General features: G+C 40.2%; 2 protein-coding genes across 3 annotated transcripts; one reads left to right on the top strand and one right to left on the bottom strand.

Annotated features, from left to right (window-relative positions):
• Positions 1-20,050, bottom strand: TMEM170B (transmembrane protein 170B). The gene is made up of 3 exons (XM_005481727.4): positions 19,916-20,050; positions 12,239-12,409; positions 1-8,248 (listed from the first exon to the last, which is right to left on the bottom strand). Exons 1-3 carry the CDS (start codon positions 20,010-20,012, stop codon positions 8,118-8,120), a joined length of 399 nt encoding a protein of 132 aa, XP_005481784.1. The 5' UTR covers positions 20,013-20,050; the 3' UTR covers positions 1-8,117.
• On the top strand, positions 19,984-26,710 carry LOC113458569 (uncharacterized). Of its 2 annotated transcripts, none has more exons than XM_074543687.1 (2): positions 19,984-23,478; positions 25,184-26,710. In XM_074543687.1, exon 1 carries the CDS (start codon positions 19,984-19,986, stop codon positions 20,671-20,673), a length of 690 nt encoding a protein of 229 aa, XP_074399788.1. In that variant the 3' UTR covers positions 20,674-23,478; positions 25,184-26,710. The 2 variants fall into 2 exon arrangements, with proteins under 2 accessions (XP_074399788.1, XP_074399795.1); XM_074543694.1 differs by having other exon boundaries at positions 19,984-21,201; positions 22,084-26,707.
• The last annotated feature ends 195 nt before the right edge of the window (positions 26,711-26,905 follow it).

Genomic DNA, 26,905 nt, shown 5'->3' on the forward strand with positions numbered 1-26,905 from the left:
TGTGGTCTACAGGAAGGTACATCATTTATTTACTATTTTTAGCTTTATTTTTATGTGTACATCTGTACATTTCAACCAGATTCACAAAATGTAAAACTTGTGTTGTCAGAGTATTTCATACAGAGGTTGACACATAGCTTCATGATTACTTAGAAGAACATGCAATAAGCTACAGAAAGTTTATGAAAATATTTTAATAGAAAATTTTAGTTAAACAAATGAGCACAAGAAATCATGTTTAACTTGCAAGTTCTGTTTATAAGCTGCTATGAGACATTTCCTACTACCAAAAATAAAATAAATATAAGTAATTGCCTAAAGATTCTTTAAATCTTACAACTGGACAACTGTTCCACTGTGTCTGCATTCTAAAGAATGTGGAAATTGTGCAGAAGAATGTTTTACTTTAAATAGTTGTCCAACTGTTATTGCTGTTTTTCAGAGAACCTGAAAGCATGCAATGAAAACTTCAAACTAAATAGACAGCTGAATGTACATATTTAGGTTGTTAACACAATTAAAATGCAAAAGATAACTACAAAAGTTTCTCAAAATGTTGTGGTTTGTTTGTTTTAGGGTTTTTTTAAATATGTACATAGAGAACTGTACACAAACAGGGAAATAAAAAAGTTGCTTAAAAATGAAATAGAGCAGTATACAGTATTTACAACTTAAATGCCATCCCTTTTTTAACTGGGGCTAAACTATTACATGAGCATGCAGTACATCCACTCAAACAAGTACCTTTTGCACACTATAACAGAGTCCTGTACAAAGCATAAATAAACTAAATGTTAAGTCACTCTTCTCCATCACAGTTGTTGCTGTCTTTGAGCTGCATAACTTTGCCTAGTTCACAACACTTTGGCTTAGGTAACTTCACAAAGTGAAGCTATGAACATCTATTTCTAATACAAGTTTGAAGAATGCATTCTGTCAACAAGACAGTTTAGGGTGAGACACCAACAGTGTTCTGTTGTTTAAGTCATGCTTGGTGAAAAGCTGTACTGAAGGAGCTCAAGTCTATCAGTGGACTAATGGATATTTTTTACCTTTATCATTTTTAAAGATTTTTAAATTCCTGTTTTCCTCTCCTCCTATTTGTTCAGCCAAATCCTAATGATTATAGTACTTGTATTTGTAAAGCTTATAGTACAACTGTTAAAGTTAAGAATACAGCTGCTAAATACTTTTTCTAACTGTAAAATAGGTATTTATTCTTAGTGGCTTCTGTAAGCACTTATGAAGAATTATGTGCTATTCTATATATCGTCGCAGTCAAAAGTTTAGTTCTATAGATACCTGATTATCCTCTAAAACACCCAAAATATTAAGGACCTTCAGAACTCCATTATCTGTATAAAATTTAGGCACATTTCAAACAAGCAAAACCTCTAGCCAAGTAATGTTAAAAGGTTTTAGATTTTTAGCTCCCATATACCTTATATTGGTGGATAATCCAAAATAGATTTTACAGTGTTCATACTAAATTTCTCAAGTAAGCCTAGAGAGTTAGGTCTCAAACCAAAAGGAATGCCATTTGTATCAAACAAGTATTGTTAATTTCACTGAAAATATTTCACTCTTCAGTATTTACTTTGCCTTAGAGTTGGTGTTTTGGTCCACAGAAGAAGCACAAAAGGACATATTGTCCATTCCCTTCAACAGCTATCAAATCCTGCTAGGATTCATGCAGTAGCTTCCTAAAGTCTTCAGTAACTACAAGATGAACAATCAGAAGTGAAAAAATGCATGTTCCTGAAAGAAAATATTTCTTTAGATCATTATTTTAGAGAGCAATTGTTTTTATACCTGCTACACTGGGAGAACACCCCAAGCAGTAATACATCTTCACAGGCTTTGAGATGTCCTTGTGATTACATTTAGAATTAATGCACAGCCTGAATTTCATGTCTAACTTCAGGCACAATTGTGGGAAACAGCAGAAACAGCATGCTTCAGGATATAATCTATCACAATTTTAGGATATCAAATGTATGTACTCAGGTTGAATTCTACTTTCTGTGATAACTTCATTTCCCCAAAATTATGTGCAGCTTCCTACACCAGTTAATGAACCCAGATGAAGATTTCACTGCTGTAACAGAGAATACTTTTCCCACTGACTTTAAAGGTTGTGAAGGTGGTGACCAATGTCTCCAGCAAATATCTGACCACTAGCCCAAGACAAATGTTCAGCTCTGTTAAATTCATCTGTACTCAAAGAACATTTATTACTTCAGCTGAGGATTAGAACAGTCTTTCCACCTGGGGCTGCTCCCAATCTAAAGACCAAAAAAAAGTTGTAATTCAAAAGGTATCCCATCAATATGCTGGTGCAATGGTATGTTAAATTTTGGTAACTCTGAAAAAAGGTTCTGCTTCAGCATTTTTGTGTATGTAATACCCCATCATAACTTATGAACAACATTCAGAATTTCATTTTGTCTCAAATTACATGGGATTAGATTGGTTATTAGGATGACAACTGTGAGCTATCTCCATGTTTTTTCCCCTTAACTGAAATACCCATATGATAACAACCCTATTTCTAGAAACAGAAGAGCAACTGAAAAGCATCTCAGGTTCACAATTGCATTTCTGGGCCTTATTAGAGTCACAGACTTTCTGGGGAGGGAGGCTAACTGATTAACCCACAATTCACTACACCAAGCAATACTATTGTGTCTGTTCATCTGGAATTATACATATGTGATGTTGGATGGCTGTGTACAAAAACATCCAGTTTAATATGCTCATGATATAAATGCTTAGATTCAATGCAGGCAATGCATTATTAAAATATGCCTAGTGCATGAAATACATAAATTAAAACAAAAAGACCCAGTTCTTATAGTTATTAGAGCTCAGACTCCATTACAGTTCCTCATTATATATGTGCTCCCCACAACAGAACTCAAATACAAATTGTAAGCTAAATAAATATTAATGTACAATATGTTGAGATGGCAACACTATTTTCTTTATCAAAATCAAAACAAAAATAGAAAGCTACTTTAGACAAGTTTAGACAAGCTTCACATCCATGTTCAATGTTCAAAACTGGTTAAATTATTTTTTCTTAAAAAAAAAGCCAACAGCAAGTCTTGACTAGCCACAGCACACAGCTTAGTTTCATAAATTCAAAATTACCGAGAAATTTAAGGACAACAATTTTTGGAACCTTTTTTTCCTGAAACATAGCTGCAGGTTTTGAATCAAAACAGAATTTTTTGATCTGGGGAATAAGTCAAGCCAATCAGAACAGCGCCAAATGCTCCTCAGCTGCTTCCCAAGAAGAGAACCCAAAGAGCAACCACCTCCAGTATATGCCTACAGAGATTGTGGAAGCTCAGTTGAATGCCAGAGTCAAGGTCAGAGAGGTCATCTCCAAGGGGAATCTCCAAGCTCATCTGCTACTGACCTCCAAACTCCATTATCTCCAAGGAAATAATACTAATTAAACAATATTTGGGTCACTTAAGAAAGCTTTGGGTCAACAGAACCTGGTTCTATGTGTGATTTTTGCTGCCTAGACACTTGTTGGAAGAACAATACAGCATCCCACAAGTTATCCATCAGGTTCCTGGAGTATGTAGAGGATATATTTGGAAAAAAGATGGTTAGTTGTGCCAATTAAGGATGGGGCACTGCTGGACTTGCGACTCACAAGCCAAGGAAACCTGCTTTGTAAAATTCCAATCAGGGACAGCCTCAGCTGCCATGGTCACAGTACTGGGATCCTGCTGAGTATGCTGAAGGTCAGTGTTAAAACATTTTAGATTTAGAAGAGCAAACTTCACTACGCTCATAGCCCATGGGAAGGGTTGCTAAGGAGGATAAAGTACTGGGAGTTCTTCACCAACAGTCTCCTGGAAACACTAAACCAGCTCATCCCCTTTAAGGTCCCTGACATGCAAAAAACACACAAAACCATGGACAGGCTGGAAAGAGGCAGAGCAAGGGACCTCCTTGGTTTAATTGTGAACCTCTGAATTTGCTCAAATCCAGAAGAGAAGTGTACCAGAGATAGAAAAGCAGAAAAATACACACTGAGAACTAAAAGGACATCGATAGGATGTACAGAGAACTTTAGGAAGTTCAGCAAGGACAAGGGTAACATCTTGCACCTGGCAAAACACAACGCAGGAGTGCAGCACAGGCTGGGATGGACCTGTCTGAGGAGCAGCTCTGTGGAAAGGGATCTGTCTGGGGGTCCTGGTGAAAAAGCAGCTCCATGTGAGTGAGCAGTGTGCTGTTATGGCAAAGGAAGCCAACAGGATCATTGACATGATGGATGGACTAGATCAACAAGAGCATCACCAGCAGAGTTAAAATCACCATTATTTCATTCAGCCACCTGACAGGCCACATCTGCAGTACTGGGTTCTCTGTGTCTAGCTTTGGTCCCTGACATGCAAAAAACACACAAAACCATGGACAGGCTGGAAAGACTCCAGAGAAAGGCCACGGGGATAATCAAAGGTCTGGGAAGCCTGACATATGAGGAAAGGCAAAAAACTGGGTTGATTCTGCCTTGAAGAAAGAAGGCTTAAGGGAGCCTTTATCAACATATTCCAATTTTCAAAGGGTGGCTACAAAGAAGAGACTCCCTTTTTACAAGCAGTCACATGGAAAAGATGAGGGGTAATGTGTACAAATTACTTTGTGATATTCCAGTTGGACACTGGAATAATATCAGAGGGAAGTGTTGGACTCCCCAGTACTGGACACTTTAAAGACTTGGTGCTGGGCTACCTTGTCTAGACCATGCTATTGACAGGAAAGGTTGGACCAGACCATGGCTGAGGTCCCCTCCAAACTGGTATTTTACAATTCTATGATCATACTGATAAATCAAAAGTGTGTGGAATGTTTAAATCTTTGATAGTAGCAGCTTCTAAAAAAAACCAGTAGCTTTTCCACATTAAATAATATATTCAGTACTCCCCCTTCTTCCAAACATTAAACTGTGTTGATGCATTATTTGTTCTGCACAACGCAGAATGTGCACTTTGATACAATGCAGAGACAGGCAGAGCTGATTGAAGACAGTGCTAAAACATCCTGTGTGGACAACACTGCATTGTCCGAGGGTGAACCAGGGTACCATCAGCGCCATTCACACACAAGATGCCTTTGTAGCTTCATTAAGAGGGGAAGGGGGAGGGGAGGCTAGCTAGAGTAATTCTGTTTTCTATTGGAAAAGCTATTTCAGTTGTTAGCAATTGTCAGGTACAAAACACACTCCACAAAGCCACCATTCACTCATTCAAATATACATATATACACAGACACACACACAAACACTGACTAAAGCACCTTATGCTTAACTGTTTCTAGGGATATGGAATGAAAGTTCCAAGTTTTGCAGACATAAGGCCACTTATACTTTCTTTCACTGCTGGAGTTATTAAGCAGTACGTTCATGCTGTGATCAAAGAACACTTCACAGACAAACTTTTCATCATTATAAACTCCTCACAAGAAACAGCTGAAAACAAACTTCTATCAAATAAAGCCTTGTCCCTGTTAGGCCACTTAAGCATTACATTATCTGCCTGTCCCCTCTTGCCAGGCAATAATGCCATACAACGCAGAGAGAGCTAAACACAACAACATTCTAAAAGTGAATACAAGTACCTATGCAATAAAAAATTATTTGGAGAAAAGTAGCTTAAAACCTGCAAAGATGCCTCCTCGTCCAAGGGGGAGAGTTACAACAGCAACAACTTCATTGGCACAGTAATTAAAATGAAGAATGAAGTTCATCAGTACAAGCACATGTATCTCATCAGCTGGCAGCAGCCTGCTGTAGGTTAGCTTAGTGAAAGACAGCCAGCCATTGGCCAGTGGCAGCATAATAGCCTCCTACAAAAATTAAGAATTGAGATTAAAAATTAAGAATTTGGAGCATGTGAATAAGTTTCTCAAAGGCATGAGACAATCTAAATTACTGAACACCATGAGTGCTTGGTGATGCATTTGGTTTTGATCCAGACAAGCTTTTCCAGGTTGTCAAATAAAATGTTTTAAACTCTGTTGAACAAGACACTGTATCAAGTAGCCAAATTAATCAGAAATAATCAAAGTAGAACAAGAATGAAGATGTGACAATTGTTTTTAAATCCTCTCACCTAAACATATATGTAACAAGGCACATTAGGAAAAATATCTTCAATCACTTTATTATTCATTTGACTTAAATACCTGAAACCAGTTTTCTCACAATTTAAGACAATGGGGGAAAGTTTCAATTGCTTGTTACAGATGTCATAATTTCATTGTCTATTAAAGTGCAATGGTCATGTGCCAAAAATTATAAGCAAAAAGTAAAAGACAAAAGACAAAAAAACAAACCACAGGAAAGTTTTTGACGACATTCAAAAACAGTGACAGTATATGTATTCAGCCACATTTTTGAAGCAATTAAAAGTAAAAATAACACTGAAAATATTTATAAACCTATACTTTAACTTGTTCCCTGCAAAGCCCATAACTTTGCATGTTTTCCAAACAAGACTTTGATGCTTTTAAAGAAAACAAATACTATTAGCATTCCTAGCACTTTAAAGAAATGTGGAATAAGATAAAGGCAGACATGTTAGTTCATTATATTTTGAAGTACTAAGCAATGACTGGAATTGCAAGTTATATTTTAAACATATTCTTTTAGGTGTGCAGTAGGTGCCAGTGTTTGTGACAGTCCTGAAAGTCTTTTTGACATCATAACAGCAAAACCCTTGAGTGATTTATTCCCCGTCATCATTAAGAGACAACTGCTGAAAAGCATTAAACTGAAAAAAGATGTAAAAGATTCCTCATTCTTCACAGAACTTTATGCCCTTTTAATTTTGCATTTCATAAATAATTAGTCATTAGACTTAATTTCTCTTTACTCCAAACACTCACATTTATGACATTTCACATGCACAACACCACTCAGTCCCTTTTAAACTAGAAAAGCACAAACCACTAAAAGCTAAGTATTTGAAAGTTCTAGGTATCTTGACCTTTCCAAAGATACAAAGTGTTCAGAAACAAGGTAGTAAATACATTAGTGCTGCCCCACTTACAAATTTTTGGAGTACGGTAACTATTTCATTACATTTAATATTTTTGTTCAGTAGAAAACCAAGACATCATATTGTTAACCCTTTCCATTTTCCTCATAGGTTTCCTCTGACAGTTTGTTGTATTTGTGTTTCCCTTACAGAATGCATGTAGGGGTAAGGGTCCTACCAGTGCTTAATTAAATATAGGGAGTTCATGTGCAATGAGCACCCTTTTTCTGAGGTTTGCAGAAGGGCTGGTAGCCATGTGTATGCTTAAGACAAAGTAATTTCAAGGAAAACATCAGTTTAAGATTTGTTTGTGCATACACAATGGTTTGTACTTAATAACCTTCATATAGTCACCCTAAACTCCTGATTTCTGACAGGCTAAAATCACGAAGAAATGTGCCAAGGAACAAAACCGCCACGAGCCATTCTTCACACAGTGCTAATTATATCAGGGTTGTTAAAGCTGTGGTTCTTAAACCCCATCAAAACTAATCTACATTTTGAAACAGATCTAACAGTTGTTTTGAATGCTGAACAAGAATATTCAGCATTTAGAGAGATTCTTCTAACACACAGAAATCAGTTATCTTGCTATTTCACCTGAATTCAAGGAGAATTGTGCACATTCACGGAATCCTTCTACATTCCAGAGCTTACCCAGCCACCCGCTAAGAATCAAACCCCAAGTTTGGCACACGGAGCAGCTTTCAGGGCGGCCCCTCTGTTTCCTTCCAAGGTGTTAAGGACAGTGATGCCACCACCAAGCAGGGGCCTGCCTGGCAGCTGTTGGAGGTGCTCCATCTCCATCCCTGGATCTCACAGGGATCCCCCTGGCCCGCGATGGAGGCACATTAAGGCGCAGTGCAGGAGTGCAGCAGTTCCAACACTAGAGGACAGCCTGCTCATTTGACTGAGCCTCGAGATTTGTAGTGCACTTTCCACATAGCTTCCTTCCTCTTGCACCAGAACTCGAGTTCATAAGCTGATGAATCCACTGTCAGGAAGCTTCTCTTCAGAATAAAGACGTTTTTCTCCCCCCTTTCTCCATGAGTTTCAAAGCGTTGCAAGAATTCTTGAAAATGAGATAATTAATGTCAGTACTGTCTGTCCAACGCCAAAGACAAGAGCTTCTAGGGGAGCCATGTTCTTTCCTGCTACTCTGTAAATTCCAGCTACTGCAGCACCTAAGGATCACAAGGAAAACAATGATCAAATCACAGAAAAAGCCAAGGTTGAAATATGTGACAAATTATCTACTCTATGTGTCAGCTATTTATAGAACATTACCAAACACTGCATTGCTTCATGGCATTACAAAATTACCAGCCTTGCTTGTATTTTTACAGTTATATATATCCTTCAGGAATGATTTTCCCAATTGAACCAGATCAAGTTTTCCATCATCAGTTTAAGAAAATCAAATTTTGTTGTTTCCCTTTACACATCTTCAAATTTTTTTAAACATTTTTTGCCTTGTGCCAGTTTGAAAAGGTAGCAGGACAGTCCTCTAAAAATTGACCAGGTCTGAAGAGTGGTTTAATATTGCTTGTATAGGCAGGGAGAAGACAAGAACAATAAAGCTGCTAGTGTCAACAAAACAATTGCAAACACACATTGACCAGCTTCATTTAATATTTCAGCTAAATAAACTGGTCATACTAAATGAGTTTATTTCAACTTAAACTACTGAATTGTTAACAATTGTTTAGTAAATCCAGCAAAACATGAAAAAGGCCAAAATATTGCAGTGTTTGCCATAAATGTGTATGAGAGGAAATTTCTAACCAATACAATTAGATTTTGAGCTATAGCACATAAAAAGATTCCAAACTGAACAGATCATTTTTCTTGTACATTTGTGTGCAAATTCACATTTGAAATATAATCTAAAGAGGCCAGGACCAACCTCAACCAAACCCAAAACTTAATTGTAGACCTTCAGTATGGATTGTCTCAGATGTTATCTAGTCATAATTAAATGCCTTCAGAGATCAAAGAGGCTCTTTCAGGCTCAAAGAGAACTGAAAAGTCATCACAATTTTTTTAAATAATAAGCAAGATTTAAACATAAAATGGGACTTTTTTTTTGGTTTTGCAGTTACTAACAGGAATAGTCTGCTGGAGTGATCAAAAATCCATCAGTGACACAGAAATACATTGAGTCACAACAGATTTTCTGAAAGTACAACCAGCATCTGAATCATCTGACATCTTCAAAAAGTAACACCTCAGATTCACAACAGCTTTAGGAAGAGTAGAATTCAGTCATGATTGTGGCCATAACAGTACTTACAAACACCATTAATCACACTGTTAGGCAATTTTTTGGTTATTTTTATTGTTGTTGGTTTTTTTAAACATATTCTGTAAAGTATATTTTGTCTCAAATATCTCACCAGAAGGCTAGCCTTATGGTATTTCACTCAGCTACCTTTCATAAACTTTTCCATTTGTTCCTTGGCTAGCTGCTGTCAAAACCTGAAAGAGATCCATTAGACTGAGCCCACTACTGACATTAAAATTATTTTTCAGATTGAACTCTCAAAGCAAATTCAAATTGGCCAAAAAAGTATACCAGAATTGTCACTACTAGATCGGTTACAGAAATTTTGGGCTTCAAGAAAACACTGAGATACTCTGGGAAGTATCCAGAATAAAACAATAAAAATTTGGCAGTTTGTTAATTATGTATTATTACACAAATAACAGTGTATAGTACAACCTGTAATGCATAACCCAGCACAGATGGTATGGAGCCAAAAGTATGTACAATAGGCTGCCAATGAGGGAAATGAGAATTTGTTACCAAAAAGGAGTGTGCTGGGGAAGAGGAGGAAGGACAGGCCCTTCTGGAACAAATACAGCTAAAATCCTTGCCTTAAGCTGCCTGGTGTTTATATATTCTTGTCTGGCTTGGTGGGGTATTTTTGGTTGTTGCTTTGTGGTTTGTTTGTTTTTATAAGGTTTCAGGGGTTTTTTTGTTTTTTTTTACTGTATTCCCTTCTGATTAGTAATTTTTCAATACCTTTTAAAAATTTTATTTAATACCTAATTTAATTTTAATTTTTTTATTTCCATGACTTTTCAAAGCTAAGAAACAGAGGAGTCTCCTGCTTTTCTATATGCTGCTAAAAAGGTTCCAGAACATTAGAAAGTTTGAAAGATCTTCCTGACCAAAATTAAACTTACATTTTGCAATAGTATATGCTGCATTCATTCTCCTACACAAACAATGCAGAACACTGGAAATGCAAAGTGGAAATTGAAGTCAGTTGGCTATTTCAATTTCTTAAGCACTGGACCAGGCATATTCAAATAGCTGATATTTCAACTTGCATTTCTCAGTTCGCAGCATAATAGCTATTAAAACTCCTCTTTAATATTTGATCACCATAATTTGCCTTCAAAAGCTCCCCACAGAATTTCTATCAGTATGAAACAACTGAGTTCTGGCCAGAAACAAAAAATACTTCAAGGTAAAAGTACTTGCCTAAGCAAGCTGCAATGCTCTGTGCAAAACCTTTGGGAAAGCATAACAAGTCTACAGTCTAAGCTTGGAGAAGTTCTCAGATGAATCTGCACACAAACAGGATTGCTTACGTGCTAAATGCTTTGACCTGCAAAACTGGATGCCAAAAATACAACTGTGTTGCTCCTCTTTTTATGCAAAGATAAAAGACACAGAGTACTTTCATTTGAGAGACACTGATCCTGAAACCTCCCCACCACAGGAAGCTGTGAAAGTCTCTGCTTGGATCTTTCAACACCACATTTCCTATCTCAGTTCTTCAGAAATGCTCCTGCATGGCTGACCTTGTAACAGGCCACTGCCATTTTAATCCTAAGACAAAAACCAGCATAACATATAACAAGCCACTCAAGTAGTTCCAACTTATCTTAGCAAAAAAAAAAAAAAAAAAAAAAAAAAAAAAATCCAACCTCCCCCAAAAAACCCAACAAAAAATAGCTATACTGAACCATACTGTGTTAACTGGTGGAAATTCTAAGATGAGAAATCTGTAGCAATTAAAACAACATTTTGAGGAAAGTTTTAGTGAAACTTCTCATACATTTGCATTTTTATTTAGCCTTGAAAAACAATAGTCAGGAAGGTCTTTCAGCAGCAATAAGAAATAATCTGACACAAATCCTCTATGAATGAGTAGTGATACCACTATTCTGATAACCTGGGCAGAAGACAGGAAAACCAAAAGGTGGGAAAGGTGGGAAGTTTTGCCTTCAGACTATATGGTGGTTGCTAGTGTTAAGGTGCCTAACTTGAAAGGTCTCTGAGGGTAAGGAAATCTTTTCTGCACCACTGAAGATTTTGGGGCAGAAACTACTGCTCACTTAACATAGGCACCATTCAACACATGGTTTTTAATGCTGAGAACTCCTTACCAGCACTGCTGCAGACAAACACGTGCTTCTTTCCTGAAAAAATAGCATTCACTATTTTTCCCTGCACAAGAAAACTCAGCATGCTCCTACTTGCTTGGGAAAGCTACTGTAGTCTATTTATAAATTTGATAAACAAAGCTGGATATGATAAAACCAAAGAATGACTAAAGTATCCTAGAGGTTTTATGGCCCGTGTTTCAGTGCTGACATAGATAACAGAATTTCTTGGGAAAGATGGAAAAGCAGCATCTGATACAATAACTCTAGATGAGGACAGATGAGCAGCATTTCCTCAAAACATTGTTGGCAATGAACTTGGTCAGGTGTAAGCCTTCCACATTTCACTATATAACACACTCCTACTTTCTGCAATGTTTTAAACATGAGTGCGGTTTTTAACAACAGCTCTGCGAACCTTTGGGCTTTAACAGAAAAAATTGTTGCATCTATCTGAGGATACAATGTCAAGAAATAATGAAAAAATGTATTTTGAGTGGTAGCCATTCATGTAATTCCATAAGAAACTCTGTAACACATGCCCTTGCCAAACAGTATTCCACCTAGAACATCAGCAAAGCTTAATTTTTCTTTTTTGGGAGGTGAGGGGAAGCCACTCTATAATTATTGCAAAAATCCTTAAACAATTAACAATTAACTAAGAAAAGCAGTTTGGTCTTTTTTTTTTTTCTTTTTATTTTAAGTTAGATGTAAAATAAAGGAAAAAACCCCAAAACAACAAAAAAATCCCAAACAAGAACAAAAGGCAGACTTACTGGTTATCATTGCTCCAGTTACAGAACCCAGAAATCCAATGCTGACCACAATGACAGATATCAGCCTCCCCTGCCTATGCCTCTGCAGCATCACAAACATTAATACTCCCACAGCACCATGGACAAAGAGAGAGGAGAAGAGAGCCCAGAGGAAAACCCAGTACCACATCTCTGAAAGAAAGCAGTCAAATAAAGGGTTAATGTTTTTAAGATAAGAACTTCATAAGTAAGAAACTTTAAAACATTGCAAACAATCAACAGTAGGAGAAAATCAATACTGATTTCCATTTTAAAAGTGATACATGTGACCCCATCAGCACATGCTCAAGACTCTTTCCTCATTTCAGCAGTCTGTCATAAAGGACTAGCTGAGTTACATTAAAAATTATGAAAAGGATTTTGGCAAAAATCTTAATTCAGATTTTTTTTACAAGTAGCCATAATTCCTTAAATGGCTTCTTTAAATAGTGTTGACTGCAATTTCATAGTGGGCATTGTAACTGCTTCTGTCAAATGAAATATTCTCTGACACAAAGACTGAAGGAGGAAAAAGTCAAGAACTGGTTTGGGGTTCATTTGGGTTCTGAGTTTTTATTTTGGGGCAGGTGTGGATCTTCTGTTGTTTCCCAAACCCCCACACACACAAATAAGAGGCAGCACCAGGTAACATCAGATGGGAAAACTGAGATTAAAGACTTTAGCTTATCTATACCCAGGAGCTGTAATAGAGTGCTCCATCAAATTAGCTTCAACGGTGCAAATAAAAACATTATCATTTTAAGAAGAAATTTCAACACATCTAACTCCTTGCTTCTAATTCCTTAGTAGAGAACTTCAGAGAGAGGCAGTGACTATTATTTGAATTACTAAAAAGGGCGTCAGATCATGAGAATGTTTGGAGCACAAACATTTCTTTGAAGAATGGCAGATGTGATGAGTACCTTCAAAGAAAAATCTGGAACCATCAATGGAGCCACACAATAACTCAAGAACTTTACTCACTTGGTGTCAACTTTCTAAAAACATTGTACAAATCAAAAGGGTGAGCAAATAAAAGGAAAAAAAATCCCTTTTAAGTGAGCTACAGTGGGTATGTATCATTACAGAATTTAGCAAATTAGGGTACATATTCCATAATCCCATGACACTGTCATTAATTCAGCTTTTGCTGCAGTTCCCCTCAAAAATAGAAAAAAACAAAAAACCCCAGCTTCCTTACAAAAGCAAGATACTTATTGCTTATGAGGCAAGCTGTATTAATGTAGCTTGACTCATATCAACTATTTGAGGAAAAAAATACAACCCAATTAGCTAACTTTAAAAATACTGAGCAGCACAAAACATACTGTGAAAAGATGCTGAGAAAAAAATGTTGCTACACAATAACCACAGCCCTGGGAGTCCATTGTCAGTAGGATATGTATATAGATAGCACAGATGGAGAGTTTAAGCTTTTTTATTTAGCAGTACTTTGGGAGTTGCTCAACCCTTCCCCTTTCACACAATGAAACACTATGTCTGCCCAAGGACGTACAGCTCCTCTAAATCATGGAAGCCAAAAGATTCCTTTAAAAGAGCAGCAAGGAAGGTGGCTGGCAAATCCACATCCAATGAATTCTTCAAGTGTAGTTCAAGGTGCAGCTTTTCCTTCTGAGTGCCTGGGTCCATGTGTCCACATCCTGAGGGCGGCTCAGAGCAGCTCTCATCAGATCCTCCATCCCTTCACCCCTGGCCCCAAGATGGGTGTCAAAAATCTTGGCAAAAGGATAATGACCATGGTACTCTGTTCCACTAAATTAATGTCTCATCATTCTCAGAAGTCACTGTGACAGAACAGTGGCAGGAGTGTCAAGCAGTCACTCCACAAACTTCCTCACTAAAATTAAGAAAGACTGGTGACCTAATCTGTGGGAAGGAAACCTCTCCTGCTGTCCTAACAGGCCTGGTCCATTACTAGCACAGCCTGGGTATTTCCATTGTTTTATTCAAGTGACAGCACACAAACAAAAGGATTAACCAAAGATCCACCAATATAGAACATGGCAGCCCTGCCAGTTCTATATAAACTACAGTTGGACAACAGGAGGATTTATTAACCAATCTGGACCAAGAAAGTCTGTGGGAATCTGACACTGCCATACCCCATAATTTCTACAGCATTTGTTAGGCACTGCATCACCTTTTAGGAAATTGTTGTTTGTAGGCATTGTCAACCTTTATCAGGTAGAAAAGACAAATAACTTCCAGTCTTAGGAAAACTCACTAGGATGACTGTATTTTTAGAAGAAAATGAAAGCTTATGGGAAGGCAAACTACTCCCCTGTAACTAAGAAACCAAAAATATTTACAAACTCTTACACAACAAAATAGCTCCACAGTAAGCGATGATCTTCGGTCTTATTTACGTTCCAAATAAGGCTCAAGGAAAATTAACATCACCCCTCACTTTATATTTAGGGCAGGAGGCTTGAGAATAGAACCAGCACCAAAATGTCCTGTTGGCTAAAGAAATATAAACTTCAGTTCTTTGCTACACACTTTCTTCTCCTACTCCTTAAAAGCAGCAGGCATATTGAAAAGGAAATTAGCATCCAGAAACATTCTTTGTTTGACACAAAAGCAGCTGGAGCTTTGTTAAACTATGACCTCCCTTCATTAAGACATCATGTATGTCTTAAAACATCATGTAGGAGCTGAAACAGGACAATCACTTCCAAGCACATTCCCTAGGAAAGGCCAGAAGTTATCCTTTCTTATCCTCCTTTATTTACTCTTTCTATGCCTGCTAGTTCAACACAATCATTTATTTACTCCTGCTTGTAGGGTGAGTGATGAAGCCAGCCAAGTAAGTTGTTTAACAGGGATGAACAAGGTAAGGAGAGAGAGAGACAACCCTTCAAGCAAATCAGAAGACCTTAAGCTCCATTCATCTAGAGGACAATGCAGACACTCTTACCCTGATATGGTGAGGGCAGAGAATTATTCGTGTTCTGTAAAATTCGGTATCACCTAACCCCTGAACCGCAAAGAGAGATGACTCTCAAAAACAGAATCTTAGAGTAACACTGAAAGACACAAAGAATGGGTTGGGAATAACACTGAGAGGTGCCATTAAAGAATAGAGAAAAAGAATGTGGACTTCTGAACACAAATGGCCAAGACTTCACTTGTTCAAAAATGACTGAGTAGTTTGATTGCTGAATTGACTTGCAACATCTCTAAGGAAGAGGAAGTGAGACTGAAGTGTCTCAGCTATTTATGTCCTATACACTGACTGATCCTTTAAGTAGCATAAATCTATGTATTGCTACCCTGACAAAAAAAGCACAGTCCAATTTCAGTCTTTGTGCAGCTATTCTAATTAGCTGGCTCTTTTGACAGCATCAGCTGCTGTTACAGAGGTAATGATTTACCTATATCTGTCAGAGAGATTTAAATACTCAACTAGCCTCAGTTCATTTAGTCATGCCCTCAAAGAGATATGAATAGTATAAAATTAAAAAAAAAGCCACCAACAAAATGCTTGCAATTTCCTTTGCTTGACCCTAAGAAAATTTCAGAGCTGACTTTTAGAGTATTCTAATTATTTGAAGTCACCAAAACACAACATACATCTACTAAAACTCCACAGTTCCTAGAGAAATAGAGAAACTAGGGCAAGCCCAGTAGTTTACGACATCAGTATGTTGCAAAGATGTCACAGCTCCTCTAATAGGAACAACTGAGATATATTTTTCATGTTTAAAATTCTTAGTGCTTAAACTGAAAAGAAGATTTAAGACAGTGTTTATGCTCCTTTCCTCTGGTTTGCCTCAGCTGGGGATTTTTTTTCCTACCAGAAAAGCTGCAAACTCAAATACCTTGTAATTAATGCCCAATGACACCAGTTTTAGAGCACTTTGTTAATTTTGGTATTCATATATATCAGACAGATATCATGCATACATTGTGCTTATGCACTACAGATACACATTGTATATATATATATTAGTGTAGGCATACACAACATTAGAGATTAGGAAAAGACTTATTAAAGCATGTAATTATTTAGAATAACATTCATATCACTTCCATCTTATCAAGATTTGAAGTTGCACTCCATCATCAGTTTCATCTTACTCAATAGATAAATGATTTTTTCAAATATTATCTATAAAATGTATCAATATGAAGTCCTACTGCCACTCAGCTTCAATAAACATGATGTATCTCCTTAGTCCTTCATCTTCAGCACTTTTCCTCTAGTTCTAATCTTGTTTTGCCAGATGAATAATGATTGTCTACAACCTGTCATAAATCAAAAGTGATTACTCCAAACCAAAGTGTCTCTCTCCTCTTTCTATTTTAAGCCCAGTACCCAGCCTACTACTATCAGTTACAGAGGTAGTCAAGCAATAAGCACCTGTACTAAGAATACAAAAATACAGATTTAAGTCAACAAGGCAGCACTCGTGAAATTTAGAATTAGAAAAACCAGTAATGTTAGATTCCTGTAGCTTATAAACTCAAAGCACTCAGATGAAGTGACAGCTATAATAACTGCAAATGTAACTCAGATCTTTACACGCTATATTTTTTCCTTCAGCACCAGGTCCTGTCCCTAATTATTATATTAACTGGTACTTTCAAAGTTATCAACAATACAGTCAAAGTGTTCTTTGGAGATGTTAAGATTTTTGCTGCACTAAGTGGGGAAAAAAAGCACTTTGCTGAGGATCATTTAAATCTCAAATTACAGACTAGTCCTCTCAAGTAACAGCATAGGGGGCAAAGAAAATCCAGACAATCTGGGACAAATTAGCACAAGATGGAGCTTAGGAGCTTCTATTAGTAGAAATATTGCCAAGTCCTTTATTGTGGAAGCAGCCTTTAAACAATTTTTATTTTACTGGATACTAATAACGGGATATTTTTTCCTCCTTTTTCAGTTCAAATTCAACTGCTATCTGATCTGTTCTAGTAAACCCTAGACTCTAAAACACAACCAGCTCATATAAAGGAGATGTTTTTGGTATTTACTGGAGGATGTAACAAAGAGTGAGGTAAAAGCCACCCCACCTCTCTGTGACTCCCAAAGCCTTACTTGCACCTCCCAGCAGAGGTCAGGAAGAGAGGAAGCAAGCACTCCATGGTGATGGGCCTGTGCTCAGCTAAAAGGAACAACACCAGCAGCTTCAGCTGTTACAGGGTGTGATGTGTATGGCAGCAATGAACTTGTCTGTGGTCTCCTGGGTGTTTGAGGCCATGAACGAAAGACAGGGTTTCTTTTTTTTTATGTTGAACCTGATCCACATATATGGTGTCAAAATAATCTTTCACTTTCTCACTGACAGGAAAAAGAACCCACCAAAACTAAGCTATTAGGGTATGAAGCATTCCTGGCTTATGCTGGAGTTCACATCAGGACCCTGTTGAAAAATTCAGAAAATTAACATATTTTTAAGAAGGAAGCTGATAACATTTTGCAACATGTTTGGGAAAACATAATCAATATGGTTTATCCAAAAGAGATAAATCTTCACTTGTGCAACCTGAAAGTCCAGTCCAGACCACAACATTAAGTCCAAAAGTACACACGAGGTAGTCTTGAATATTCATGGAACATGGCATATTAATGATTTTCTTGTCCCAATATTCTGGGGAAATTTCTCCTTATACCTAACAGAGGTGCAAAAGGGAATGGATTAAGTATTCAAAGAAGATAAACTCATTCACAAACCTATTTTCTTGGCAGGGAAAAGAACAGAATTTCTGGTCTTGAGCAAAGTTTACTTTGATAAGGAGTATGGAAGGGCTCGCAACTAGTTCAGCTTTTTGATAATATCAATGATTATATCAATATATATTTTAACCTGTGGAAAAGATTTTTAAGCCCAGAGCAAGTTTTGGTCTGTTGACAGTCCATGAGAACATTCAGGTCAACAGGTTATGGCTGAAAGAGCAAACATCGTTTAAGCACAAAATTAGAAACCGCCACTACAACTGGCAGTGACACATTCCCCAACAACACTACAATGGATAAAAAATTATTTTTCATATTTTTAAGTTAAAAAGAAAAAACATTCCACATTAAAAATACCTTATGCAAGCTCTTATCTTATTGAAAAGCACTGAGAAGTGAGCTGATTTTAACTCTCAGCACTGCATTTCATAGAAACGCCTATGCTGCACAATGATCTAATAAGAAAAACTTTATAGAGGATGTGTGGCACAAAGCAAAGTGAAATCCATTGTGAACTTTTTCCTTTAAGAGTACAATTTTTAAAGTAGGTATGTTAAAGTAACTACTCGGGAAGTGAGCTGTATTTAGTGTGTCATCACACTAATACCTGGAAACTCTAATTATCAGACACACGCTACAAAGTTCATAGACCAGATAAATATGAAAAGGTTAATCTTTTTTATTACACTAAGATGCATCCTGAAAGTTAAAAGAGCAATAAAGACAATCACTTTCTGTTTGCTACAGCTTCAACTTCAGCTACACTTCTATTTTCATCCCATTTCTACTTCCATCACAAGTCTTCCACCTTTAAAAGATTAAAAAAGAAAACAGAATATATCTATTAACCATTAATATAGAGTGCAAAAAGGTGACATAATACTCTTTCATAAATATTAGATTATTTCCATAACTGTTTAAAACCTACTCCTACTCAACATTTTCCACTCATCTGTCACCACCTAATACACCCCTACAAATGAGCAGAAAGAATTTACTCAGTTACATCTCTGCTACTGACACCCAATCCTGTTTGTTCAGAGCTGGAAGCTTATGTTTTTCTTCACACAAGGTCAGAGTAAGAGAAGATACCCCTCTCCACTGTATGTCTTGGGTCTCATAGTAGTCCACACCCATTTTTCAGCCTGAGACTGAGCAGAAAAAAGCCAGTTCCTGCCAAAAGCCAGCTGAAGCTCCCCTCTCCTAACAGAGGGTGAAGGACCAGACTCTACTTTGGTTCACATAATTTTTTTTGGTAACAGCTCAGTCTTTAAGAATCCCAGATGCTTAAGACTACAACTACTTGTCAGAAAACAGCTGTCACCTCATTCACTCCCACAGGTCTCATTACCCACCGGTATACTCAGGGGTAGTGGGGGAAGTCTCTGATTCTCCACACTCAGAACTTTGTGGTTTTCTAGTTGGTTTTTTATAGCTCTCTGTCAAATGCCAATGAGCATATACCCACAAGGGGGAAAAAATAAAATAAAAACCCAACCACCTCCACAAACATACTCCAGCCTTCCATACGTATTTATACACTCGCTCACTTTCTACGATCCTTCACTCACGCACAGGTACTCATCACCTCACTCGCACACACACACCCTATGCCAGTAGCCTTCTTTTATTATACATGGAAATAAAGAAGTGAGGGAGCACATTGCACACGCTCATGTCCTTTGCACGGGCAGGCATCGCGGACACCTCACACAGACCCCGCCCGGCTCCCGGACCCCACAGCAGGCACAGGCACAGACACAGACACACACACACCCGATATTCCTGCTCACAGAACACGAATGCAGGCTCCCGGAGAGACCCGGGAACACCAACACCAGCCCTCCCTCCGCGCAGCACACAGGGAGACCACCGCCACCGCCACCCCCCGCCCTCCATTGTGCGGCGGCCCCGGAGCGCTGCCCGCAGCCGCCCGGCCCGCCGTGCCCCGTTACCCGTGAGGCTGCGGAGGACGGTGCCGTGAGCCCACAGGCTCAGCACTTGCTGCACCGACAGGTTGATCATGGAGTTGTCCCCCGCTTCCACCTTCATGGTGCCGCCGCCGGGCGGGGTCCGGCAGCCGCCGGGCCGCGGGGCGGGAGGGAGACGGCGGCGGCGGCGAGGAGCGGCAGGGCGGGGAGGCGGCCGAGGGAGCTCCGCGCCGCGGAGGAGACATCGAGGACGGAGTGGAGGAGGCGGCGGCCGGGGGGAGCCGGGCGGTCTCGGGGCAGGAGGGGAGCCGGCCGCTGGCGCTTCCCTGCCGCTCAGGGGCAGGGCCGGGCGGTGGAGCCCATCATCACCATCATCATCATCATCATCTCCGCCTCCTCCATCAGCAGCGGCCGCCGCCGCCTCGCCGGCGGCATCGTCACCCCGGTCACCGGCATCACCAGGAGCGAGGGCGGGGCGGCCGCGGGCCGTGCCTAGGCGGGCGGCTCCATGCGGGAGCAGCGGCGGCAGCGGGGCGGCTCCCGGCGCCAGAGGCTGCCGGAGGGGAGGGGAGGGAGCGGCGGGAACGGGAGCGGGAGCGGGGCAGCGGGAGCGGGAGGGCGGCCCCGCGCAGGCGCGGCGGGAGGAGCCGGGGGGGGCGCGGGCTCCGCCCACCAAACGGAGAGCCAGCATTCGGAATCACGATTTGACTCAAAGAGGGCGGGAAAGACTGGGAATGTCGTGGACCCCCAAAGAAACTTGCTTTAGCAAGTGTCTCAAATAAAATCCGCATACACCTATGGAAAATGAAGTGATAACATTCCATGGTGTTAAAGCTGGTATTTAAGTTGATGCTGCTGAGTGCGTTTAAACATCGGAGGAGAGCAAAATGCAGAATCTGAATTCTGATGAGAGCAGTGTTGTCAGCTCGCCGCTCACAGCCTTAGCCCACAGAGCTGTAGAGGGCGCGGGTGGATTCAGCTCCACGGCTGCCTCGGAGGGGTCTGGGGACACAGCCCCGGCGGAGCAGGACGGCACAGGACAAAGGAGCGGAGCGCACAGGGGGATCGCCGCTAGGAAGTGCCGGGGCTGCCGGAGCGCAGGTGACAGCACGCGTCGCAGCGGAGGAGCTGCCATCCCGCTGCTGCCATCCCGCTGCTGCCATCCCGCTGCTGTCACCCCGAGCTGCCATCCCGAGGCGCCATCCCGGCAACGCTGCGTGGCGTCCCTGCCCGTCCTTCTGAACCTCGCAGCTCCGCCGTCACTGCGGCCGCAGGTTAAAGCCGCCGAAAGTTAGAAAACGTCAGAAATCGTGAGCGAATCTTTATTCCGTGCTTTTGCTTTCTTTATGTAATAAAGGAAAAGACGCTTTAAGCTGGATGCGGCTTCTTTCGAAGCACTGCATGCACGATGCTTACCGATGTGAAAGCCAGCAATCATCCCGCATCCATTCTTAAATACGCATCCCGAGGCCACATTTAGTGCCCGCACTTCCTCGCTGGCATTTCTTCAACAGTGCTTGCTACAGTACTTCGTAAACATAATTTTATGTCAGCATCCTTTGATGGAAAGGGTTGGAGAAGTAAAGCAATTTATAATAAAATTTGCAATTTATAGATTAAATCAGCTCATATCCTGCTTGATGCCAATAACCCGGTTTTTTTCAGATAGACTTTTGCAGGACGTCTGGTTCAGGGGTGTGCTTCCAAAGCCTTTTGCAGCTGACAGTACTTGGCGTTTCTGCAAGTAGGTATCGAGCCAGGCAATGAGAAACTCACAGGGAACAGCTCCCTAGGGGGCTCTGGGTTTCACTGGTTAAGCATGGCATCTCTGATGGAGAAAGAACTCAGCTGCTGGGCCAGGACACTGTTCTATGGTCAAGAGAAGGTCCTTTCTCTTCCCCTTCTTATAATTCACCACTTCACAGCTGTGTAAGTCAGGCCCTAGAGAAAACAGTTCCCTTCATTATACAGTAGTGATTTATTTTTAGGGCAGAATTACTCCATACTTGGAGTAGGGCTCAGTGAGAAAATAGCATAAAATTTAAGTTTGAATGTGAAACATACAATGAGTTATTTAGGAACAGTTTTTATGGTTTATTCTTTTTAACTCCTGCATGCCAAACATTGAGAAAACAAACATTTTTAAATGTCCTTAAATAAAATCCCCACCCCTAAATTTATTTTTGTTGCAGACCAATGTCCCAAGAACCAGGTACACTCTGCAGGACACTGTGGTGTAATAGAACTTACAGTAAAAAGGAAGACTACTTTTGGTGACCATTATCTCATAAATCTTCTATGACAACCTACTGACAGATGTCAGCAAGACTATCTGAAAGGCCAGAGGCATGCATGGAAACATGCATGTATCTGTAAACAGTGCTGCATCAGTGCCTGGTGACCTTCCAACCTGCACATGGACGATTTCCTTGTGTTCCACACAGGGAAGAATGCATGGGGAATTCTGGCTTCAAAACACTAGCAAGTGTCCAGAACTTGCTAGAACACCTTCCTCAAGGTTTTACAGTAGAAGTACAGGGAGCACATTCACGTAGAGGTCGAGTGAGTATCTCTGTAGTTCGCAGATTCTTGCAATATTTCCTTCAAGGATCATCCTTCAAGGCTTTGCAGATGCTCTCTCCTCCCAGGGAGAGCTGATCATTCTGCAGCAGTACAGGGACAGCAGGAACACAGAGCTTCTCCTCTAAGTCCTAGGAGAACAAACCAGAGAGATCCACCAAAACCACAGTCCAGCTTCCACTGAAACTCCATCTAAGAAGCTAAAAATTGTTGTCAAACCTCAGGCATGCAACACCTAAATTAACTGAACATTTTCTATCAAACACCTCCAACATGCTTGGACAGTGTTCAAGTAATAAAGGGATGGAGATTCATCTTAAAAATGGCCATAATTTATATAATTTATTCAACTTCATCCTCAGCCCATCATTCAGCAGGTGAGATGGATAAAAATTTGAATGCAAATTCATCATGTGTGAACAAGGCTAACTGGGTCATTCCGGAAAATAGGAAAATATTGCTAAAGTACTGACTTTAAAGCAAATTTAAACAAGAGTCATACATGTCAGTGACATTTCCCAGTAGCACAAAAATAGGAGGATGTCATTCTGGAGAAATGGAGTCCCTTGAATGAAGCAGCAGCAGAAACAGTCACAATTCACTCTTCCAAGCTGCTGCTTCATAGGAGCAGGGAATTGCAGCCAACTCTGTCCTCAGCAAGACCTCCCACATGGGTGGTGCTGCCACAGAATCCCGAGTGTAGCAGCTCCCTGCAGGGATTATTGTCAGCTCTGTAGGCAGTGATGCACGGAGCAACAGCAGTGATGGCAAAGGGCTCCCAGCAGGGCTTAGGCTGCTGCTGGAACTGTGACTCAGGGGAGGGATAAACCACCTGTGCTTGAGCAAGGCAGGCAAAGGGGGTGAGGGCTGCAAACATCTCAGGGAAGAGAAACAACAGTGGGCAGCACCGTTCTGATAAGTGAAACGGGAAGGAAAAAGAAGAAGAAGAAAGAAGGAAGAAGAAAGAAGGAGGAGGAGGACATAATCTCAGAATTTCATCAGATAAGGTAGCTCCATTCCATAAATTATTAATGGTTAAAAACAGAGAAGGAATCCTTTTGCAAGGGCATGGTAAGACCATTTCCACTGCTGTGGCACCCTGACCATGGTGGGGAGAGGCAGAGCAGAGAATGTGGGGATGGATCAGGGAAGGTGACTGTGCCAGAGAGGAAGACTTGCTAGTAGGATGGCAGAGGGAGGGCTGGTAGGCTGGGTATGACCAGCTGTAATAATCCTCTGCAGAGCAAGGATCAGGAGAAGGCTTGGAACTGCAGGAAAAGAAGCAAGGGAGGGGAGAGAACCTGACAAAGAAACTTTCACAATTTGTGTAGAAATCCCAGGTTTGCACTCCTGTGTGGTATTCCAGAGGCAGGGACACAACTCACAAGGTCTGCCTGACAGCCAGCCCTGAGCCACCACAAACACCTGAGAGACTCCAGGACTCCTTTACACATCCAAACCCAAATCCAAAGGGTCCATGGGGAGCACCTGAAAGCTTATACAGGGACTGATCTTCATCCCAGATGAGCTCATTTTCCTTCCCCCATTCCCCTGTTCCCTCACAGCAGCTGGGAGGTTTGGGAGTGTGCAAAGCACTGCAAGGAGCCAGCTGTAAACTCTGACTTCAGCCAAAGGAAATTAGTTTTACAGGTGGAAAAGTAGGGTCAGCTTAGTTTCTCTGCTCTGCAAAAGATCAGAATACCTCTACATAAGTTGCTATTAACTTCTGGTACTGTTTTCAGAAGCTAAAGAAATAATGATAGATTTCTTTGGAGAGCCCTTGGCTGAATAATTTTCCACTTGGAAAGGTAATGCTGTTCAAAATGAACTGATTCCTTAAGTCACATTTCTTTAGAGACACAGACAAGACTGAATATGTTCTATTGCCATGCTCTGGAGCAAATATTTAATTTTCCATAGTGAATACAGCTTTTCATCATAGTAAAACATCAAAATCCAAATAGAAACCCCTTTTGGTCTCCTTGAAGAACAGAATTCTCAATTGAGATTTTCTATCCAGAGCTGGCCATGTAGATTGACTGGAAGTGCAGTTAAAGATCTGTTTTAACTAAATGGAAAACCCCAGCATTTGTTATATATGCGAACACTTTTTCCCTATTTCAAAGGGGTTTTTTTGGCCTTTCACCCAAGTCACTGACAAGCTGTTACAAATACAGAAAATAAAATAATACCTCTGATGTTAGCAATAGATATCTTCCTACTTGTCCCCTTTCTAGACCACCAATTTATGCACAGCAGTTACTACTCAATAGTAGTAGTACTCAATAGGAGTAGTAACAGCTGAGTTACTACTCAATAGGAGTAGTAACAGCTGGCCTGCAAGCAAAGCTGAGTTAATAGAAGAAACAACAATTGATGATTTTTGAGTGTATCCATAGCAAGGAAGAAGACAAGGCCATCAGCATGGAAACAGATTAGAAAAGAGACATGAAAATTTTTCTAAGCTAGACTACATGCCTAAGTAGATGTGTATATGGATCTTTTTAAATTTCTGTAAAACTTTTGCCAATTATATTGATGTTAATTGCTTTGCACCAATTAATATAATTAGTTATTGTGATGTAGATCATGCTTTGTTAAGAGTATATAAGGTGGAGAACACGCAGAATAAAAAACTTTTTTCTTCTTGGACCCTGATCACGTGTGTGTATGTCACATCCGACCTAACAGTGACACTTGTCCCCTTTCTAGACCACCAATTTATGCACAGCAGCTACTGCTCAGTCAGGAGAATTGGCAGCCACAGCTAGTTGTGGCTGGAGAAGCGGGTCTTTCAGACATCCTCGGCCTCCTAATCTCAGCTCTCCAAAGGCTGAAACGCGATCTCAGCCTCTGACCTCGATGACGGATGAAGATGCCTGGACAGCCATGCAGGAGAGGAAGGAAGTAAGGCGATACTACGGGCTAAATATCGCAGCTCTCCCCAGCACGAAAGCAGCATCCCAGGCTGCTCAGAGCCATCGGAAATCGTGCGGAGCCGGCTGGCAGGGCGGCAGAGGGAGGCAGAGGTGCGCGGGAGACTTTTCTTGCTGCGGCACCGGGGCTGCGCTGCTCTGCACGGCCGGCTGCGCTCTGACACCGCGGGAGCCGCCGCCGGAGCATCCCCGGGCTGTGCTGGCACTGCTGCTGCGAGAAAACACCTGTGGGTACCGAAAAACTGCAGATAGATTTATTTTTTTTAATCAAAACTTTGGAAGAAAAAAATAATCTGCTTAGTCTATTTAGATAATATGCCTCTGTAAAATACATTGATTTTTGAGCCAATAGTTTGCATGTATTAAAATGCCTGAAGGACTGAACCCACCATGAAATAGAAAAGTCCCACTGACTACTCTAAAAAGATTTGCCATAAGTAAAATTACCTAAACTTGGATCTAATTTTTTTTTAGTATTAAAATCTGCACTGTGTAAAAGATCAACTCAGCTATTTGTTTTTAACAATACCATCATTCAGAAATATAAAGCTTTCTCCTACTCTCTCTCTGCACACACTCGTGTGCATTCACACACATGTTGCAGTTTAAGGTAAGCACTACTGTTAATATCAACTGTGCTTAGACAAGAATTTTATTGCTCTTAATGAACCCCTTCCCAGGAATCCTTTCCTGTGACTAATAATGTTATCAGGGTTCATGTGAAATCTAAATTATTGTCTGTGTTTTCCTTTAGAAGTTGACTCAAAGCAGGCACTTATCTGTTAAAACTGTCAGTTGGAACAGTTTAGCAGGGACAACCATCTCTCAAGACATGGATGAGACCAGTTTCACTGTTCCTTCTGAAGATAAAGTAAAAGTGAGGAACAACTTTAGCTCCTTCTTCTCTTCACTGACATGTTCAAAAAGCCTGTTTGGCTAAAATGCAGAAAACTGGCTTCCAGCAAGACTTATTTCTTTCAGAATAGCCCTCCCTCCTCCAATTATTTTTTAAATAACTTACCAGACTCTCACAGCCCATGTCAACAATGTGATTCATAGTAGCCACATCAGGTTTCTCATATGCTTAAGTCATTGGCTAGCAAGAACATTGTCACACTATTATTTTTTGAAATATCCTATTTTTAGATTGTTTTGGAGTTGCTGGAAGTTTGATAGAGAAATCTGTTCCTTCATTTGTTAAACAAATTCTTGTTTAACCCTCACTTATGCATGCCACAGTCCAGATAGTACATAGGCATTTATCTTCTGCACATAGCCCTAAGCTCTGGCTCATCTGATTTGCAATACATTTGCATTTTTTCTCTGATTTAGAACTGAAGAAAGCTCAGGTTCAAAATATCTGAGTTTAGTTGAAATACCTGTAACTTCAAGCTTCACAATTAAAGCCATATCTGCTCTTACCCTCACACTGAGCTCCTTCCCTCCCCTTGTATGTCTCTCAATTCTTGAGCAGGCAGGAGAGGACACATCAGCATCA

The sequence above is a fragment of the Zonotrichia albicollis genome, chromosome 1 (assembly GCF_047830755.1).
Source record: "Zonotrichia albicollis isolate bZonAlb1 chromosome 1, bZonAlb1.hap1, whole genome shotgun sequence".
NCBI classification, from domain to species: domain Eukaryota; kingdom Metazoa; phylum Chordata; class Aves; order Passeriformes; family Passerellidae; genus Zonotrichia; species Zonotrichia albicollis.